This window comes from Pistacia vera, unplaced genomic scaffold (genome assembly GCF_008641045.1).
Source record: "Pistacia vera cultivar Batoury unplaced genomic scaffold, PisVer_v2 Contig761, whole genome shotgun sequence".
Classification (NCBI taxonomy): domain Eukaryota; kingdom Viridiplantae; phylum Streptophyta; class Magnoliopsida; order Sapindales; family Anacardiaceae; genus Pistacia; species Pistacia vera.
In genome coordinates this window covers 94,220-100,080 of record NW_022196625.1, presented here as the reverse complement: position 1 = coordinate 100,080, position 5,861 = coordinate 94,220, and the positions used below count along the sequence as shown (strand labels likewise).

Sequence of the window (5,861 nt, the reverse complement as noted above, 5' to 3'; positions counted from 1 at the left end):
TCTTCCCTTATTTTCTTTGATCTACTTGCTATGGCAATTAGGCAATTAGCAACCATTAAGATTAGGTTCTTTTTTAATATCAATTACTAAAATATTTATATGTTAAAATTAAGGTAAATGAAATAGTAGGGTACTCTTAAAAGCTTTAAATCTTAGGGAGTTACAAATATGTAGAAGGGGAAACAGGGGAGGCGTGGGTCATAATATCCCTAGAGAACTTTATAAAAGGGGTTTATGTTTAGAAAGAAAGAATTGATCAATTTGTGCCCAAATAACAACACTCTAAACAGGTTTGAATTTGAATATTAGAATCCAAAACACATTTATTAGTCTAATTAATAATCAATTACCTAATCCATTTATTTATAAATTTTGTGTCAATCAAACAGTCAAGAATAGACCAAACTAATTAAATAGTGCGAAATCTCTCTTTTTGTTTTTTTGTTTTTGTTTAATTGACTCCCAAAGTCCACAGTGCAAGGGAAAAAAAACAAAAATTAATTAACTAAATTTCCTGGAACTTGTATGCGGGACGTGAAGTCCCAGCTAGTTTTCCAAATTGTCTTCTAGGACTACTAGAAGCGTGGCTCCACTATTTAGTTCATCAACTGCAAATCGATTTAATATTGTCCATCATTTTTTATTGAATGTTTTAATATCTCCATAGAAGTCCAATTTCAAGTCTTTCAACATGTGCCAATGTGAGAAAAAATGTTCATGGAATTTATGAGCTATAGACCAAAAACATGTGAACATAACTTTACACTATTTAAGCCACTTTTTGTACATTGAGGAAGTAAAAAAAATCCAATTAGCTCTTATAGTTTTCACTTTAGTTGACTCAAATTAATATTCTACTCCAAATTAAAAGTCCTTACAAAATTTCTTGCAACTTATTTGCCATAACATTTCGATCCTTGAATTGCACACAATTGATAGCACTCTCATAATCATTATTTCCTTGTTTTATTGTTTGCAATGAAACCGACCATAAGTGCGCTTCTTTTCCTTGAATTACTTGCCATCGCAACCATCAAGATCAGCTTCTGCTATGGAAGCTATGTTGGTTGCATTGAGAATGAGAGACAAGCCCTTTTGAGGTTCAAGCAAGATCTCAAAGATCCTTCCAACAGCCTTGTCTCTTGGAGATCTCATGATGGAGATTGTTGTACCTAGGATGGTGTTGTCTGCAACAATTTTACCGGCAATGTCCTGGACCTCCATCTTAGAAATCCTATCGAATTATCTTCTTATGGTTCAGAGGTCAACGACAGAGGTGAATCAACGTGGAAAGATTCTGTTGATGCTGTGATACTTTGCTGGAAATGCATCAATCTATGCATTGCTACTGGTTTGTGTCTGGAAAGTTTTTGAAGGAGTTCTTCAACAGTGTTTCAACGTGCATAGCATTGTTTTGTAATGAATTATTGTTAATTGACTTAAGGGTATTTAAGTCAGAACCATTATGTATAATGTGATTGTAAGTTAGTGGTTAAGTTTGGTTTAAAAGCTGAAATTTCTACTGTATTTGGTATATTAGCAAAGAGTAGGTTTGTCTAATATATATTTAACTTTATCAATGAAAAAACAGAGATGGATATTTTGCACTCTTTTATCTTTCTCTTTGCATTCTCTGGCTGAAAAACCATCAAATGGTATCAGAGCTTCAACAAAAACCAGAAACCTAGAACTTTAAACCATCGATTACAACTTAGAATACCCTCCATTTTTCTGAAAAACTTCGACCTGCGTCAGTTCTTCTTCTTCTCTGCAACAGACACAAAAAACAGAGACATGGCAATTCAATCTGCATTGATGGCTCCACCGGTATTCAATGGGGAACACTACCACATATGGGCTGTCAAAATGAAAGCTTTCCTCTGTGGCAGTATGTGGAAGAAAACAGGCAGCCACCTCCTCTTGGACAAAATCCCACGTTGAACCAAATGAGGTTGCATAGGAAAGAAACAGCCAAAGCTCTCAGAGCCCTCTCTCATATACATGCAGCTGTGACTGACCTTGTATTTACAAGGATCATGGCATACAAAAACCCCAAAGAAGCATGGGATAAACTGAGAGAGGAATACATGGGTAGCACCACCATAAGGAACATGCAGGTGCTTAATCTAAGGAGAGAATTTGAGATGCAAAGGATGCAGGAAGATGAAAAAGTAAAGGATTATGTTGATAGACTAATGAGTGTTATCAACAAAATCAGACTAATAGGAGTGGAGTTAACAGATCGAAGGGTTATGGAAAAGGTTTCGGTGAGTCTGCTTGAGAGATTTGAGTCCAAAATCTCCTCCCTAGAGGACTCTAAAGACATGACTCAGATCACATTGACTGAGCTTGTCCATGCTCTCCAAGCTCAAGAGCAAATAAGGCTCTTGAGGCAAGAAGACACTAGTGAGGGTGCATTGGTTGCAAGCTATAAAGGCAAACCTGCACAAGGACAAACAAAAAAGTATGTTGGAGATAGAAAGGGGAAAGAGAAGAGTAGTAACCAGTGGGAAAAACCTGGTGGAGTGAAAGAATTTCCAGCCTGCACTCACTGTAAAAGGAAAGGACATCCAAAGAGGAGATGCTGGTTCAAACCAGGCATACAGTGCAAAAGTTGCAAGCAATTTCGGCATATTGATAGTGTTTGTAAGAACAAAGGAAGCCAACCAACACAGCAAGCAAAGGTTGGGGAAGATCAACAACAATGTCAGGAGGCTGAGCAACCTTTTATGGCCACTTGTTACAGGCACAAACCAACAATGAAGCTTGGTTAATTGACAGCGGCTGCACCAACCACATGGCTATAGACCTGCAAATTTTTTTGAACATGGACATATCATATTCGTCCAGAGTTAAGATAGGAAATGGTGAGATCATGGAGGTCAAGGCATGGGGGATGTTGCTGTCCAAACTTGGTCAGGTACAAAGCTAATTTCTCATGTGTTATATGTGCCTAGGATTAGCCAAAATTTATTGAGTGTTGGACAAATGTTAGAGAAGGGTTATTCCTTACATTTTCAAAATCAAGCATGCACTATATTTGATCCTGAAGGGGCTGAATTGATGTGTGTAAAAATGTTGGGAAAAAGCTTCCCGGTTGAGTGGAAAAACACCAACAATTTTGCTCTATCAACTAGGCTGGAAGAGTCAGAAATTTGGCAGAAACAGCTTGGTCATTTTCACTATAATGGCCTCAAGGAGTTAAAGAAAAGGAACATGGTCTAGGACTTACCAGAGATTGAAGAAAAGAGTATTCTCTACAGTGTTTGTCAAATTGGCAAATTGAGTAGACCTGCATTCCCTTCGGATCAGTCTTGGAGAGCAACAGCAAAGCTCCAGCTAATCCATTCAGATGTTTGTGGCCCTATGCAGACAGAATGATTGAGTGGAAGCAAGTATTTTATACTCTTCATAGATGATTATACACGGATGACATGGGTGTATTTTTTGAAGCTGAAAAGTGAGGTTTCTGCAGTGTTTAGAAAGTATAAACTGCTGGTGGAGAATGAGGCTGGAACAAAGATCAAAGTTATTAGAAGTGATAATGGAACTGAATATACCACAAAGGAATTCAGTTCCATTTGTCTTGAAGCAGGAATCAGGCATCAGTTTACTACACCATACACCCCACAACAAAATGGGGTTAGTGAGAGAAGAAATAGGACCATCATGGAGATGGCTAGGTGCATGATCACAGAAAAACAACTTCCTAAGTGCTTTTGGGCTGAAGCTGTAAATACTGGAGTTTATCTCCTGAATAGGCTGGCAACAAAGTCAGTCAAGGGACAAACTCCAGCTGAGGCTTGGACTGGAATTAAACCAGCAGTGGGGTATTTGAAAGTGTTTGGAAGTGTGTGTTATGTCATGGTTCCAGTAGTAAAGAAAACTAAGCTTGATGATAAAGCTGAAGTTGGTATTCTCATTGGCTACAACAGTCAATCAAAGGGATACAAAGTGTACATTCTTGAAACAAAGAAGATTGTGATAACAAGGGATTTAAGGGTAGATGAAAATGCAATGTGGAATTAGGAGAGCAAGCAGATTGAGGTTGATTGTAAAATGCAGCAGCCGATTGAAAATGTGTTTGAGGAAGTTGAAACTGAAGCAGATGAGGAACCATCAGTTCGAAGGACCAGGACCTTGGCTGATGTTTATGCAAGGCTGTGCTAGAGCCAAGAACCTATGCTGAAGCTGCTGAATCAGATGTTTGGAAGAATGCAATGTAGGAGGAGATTTCTATGATTGAGAAAAAACAACACTTGGAGGTTGGTTGAAAGACCTGAAAATAGAAGAATAATTCAAGTGAAGTGGATTTATAAGTTGAAGCTTAATCCTGATGGCACAATCCACAAACACAAGGCTAGACTTGTTGCAAAAGGATTTTCATAGCAGCAAGGAGTGGATTATAATGATATCTTTGCTCCGGTGGCAAGACATGATACTATAAGATCGATCCTTGCCATGGCTGCTCAATTTTGTTGGAAAATTTTCCAACTTGATGTTAAATCTGTCTTCCTAAATGGCTACTTGAGTAAGGAGATTTTTGTGGATCAACCGGAAGGCTATCAGGTGAAAGTTGAAGAAGGTAAGGTGTATTTGCTGAAGAAGGCTTTGTATGGCTTGAAGCAGGCACCTAGGGCCTAGTATAGCCACATAAATGATCATTTAAATAGTCTTGGATATGCAAGGAGTCCCAATGAACATACTCTTTATGTCAAGAAGCTGAGGGTGACCTGATTGTAGTGTCATTGTATGTAGATGATCTGCTAATTTCAGGGGGCAATCCAAACTAGCTGAACAAGTTTAAATATTCCATGCAATCTAAATTTGAGATGACAGATTTGGGAGAGATGACATACTTCCTTGGTATGCAAATTGTCCAATCTAAAAATGGGATCTTTGTGTACCACGAAAAGTATGCAAATGAGGTATTTATAAAGTTTGGTATGGAGAATTCCAAACCTGCAGATACTCCCTTAGTTCTAAACTTGAAGCCAAGCAAAAATGATGGTGAGAAAAGAGTGGATGAAGGTCAGTTTAGAAGCCTGGTGCGATGCTTGCTATATTTAATAGCCACTCGACCAGATCTTATGTTTGCAGCAAGCTATTTATCTAGATTCATGAGTTGTCCAAGTGAACTACATTATAGGGCAGCAAAAAGGGTGTTAAGATATGTGAGAGGGACCTCCAGCCTTGGTATTTGGTTTAGGAGGACAGAAAAATTTGAATTGTAAGAGTACACAGACAGTGATTGGGAAGGATCAATTGATGACATGAAAAGTACATCAGGGTATGTATTCTATGTTAATGCAGGTGCCATCAGCTGGTTGTCAAAGAAACAAGACACAGTGGCTCAGTCCACAGCAGAGGCATAATACATTTCTGCCGCTACAGCTGTGAACCAAGCTGTCTGGTTCAAGAAAGTGCTTAAAGATTTGAAGCAAGATCAAGAATGGCCAACTCCAATATTATGTGACAACCAATCAGCAGTTGCAATGGCCAAAAATCCAGTTCTTCACGGCAGGACAAAGCACATTAAGATTAAATTTCATGCTGTGAGGGAGGCTGGAAATGATGGAGATGTAACCTTGATTCACTGTCGGGGTGAGGACAAAATTGCAGACATAATGACTAAAGGTTTACCTAAAGCCAAGTTTGAGGAACTTAGACTCAAACTTGGTGTTTCCAGCAAAGGTATCAAGGAGGAGTGTTAATGCTGTTATACTTTGCTGGAAATGCATCAATGTGCATGGCATTGTTTTATAATGAATTATTGTTAATTGACTTGAGGGTATTTAAGTTAGAACTATTATGTATAATGTGATTGTAAGTTAGTGGTTAAGTTTGGTTTAAAAGCTGAA

At 38.2% G+C, this 5,861-nt stretch overlaps 1 protein-coding gene across 1 annotated transcript; it reads left to right on the top strand.

The window, feature by feature from the left end:
- Positions 1-1,853: 1,853 nt before the first annotated feature.
- LOC116116133 lies at positions 1,854-2,774 on the top strand. Its single transcript, XM_031402225.1, has one exon. The coding sequence runs from the start codon at positions 1,854-1,856 to the stop codon at positions 2,772-2,774; it is 921 nt and encodes a 306-aa protein (XP_031258085.1).
- The last annotated feature ends 3,087 nt before the right edge of the window (positions 2,775-5,861 follow it).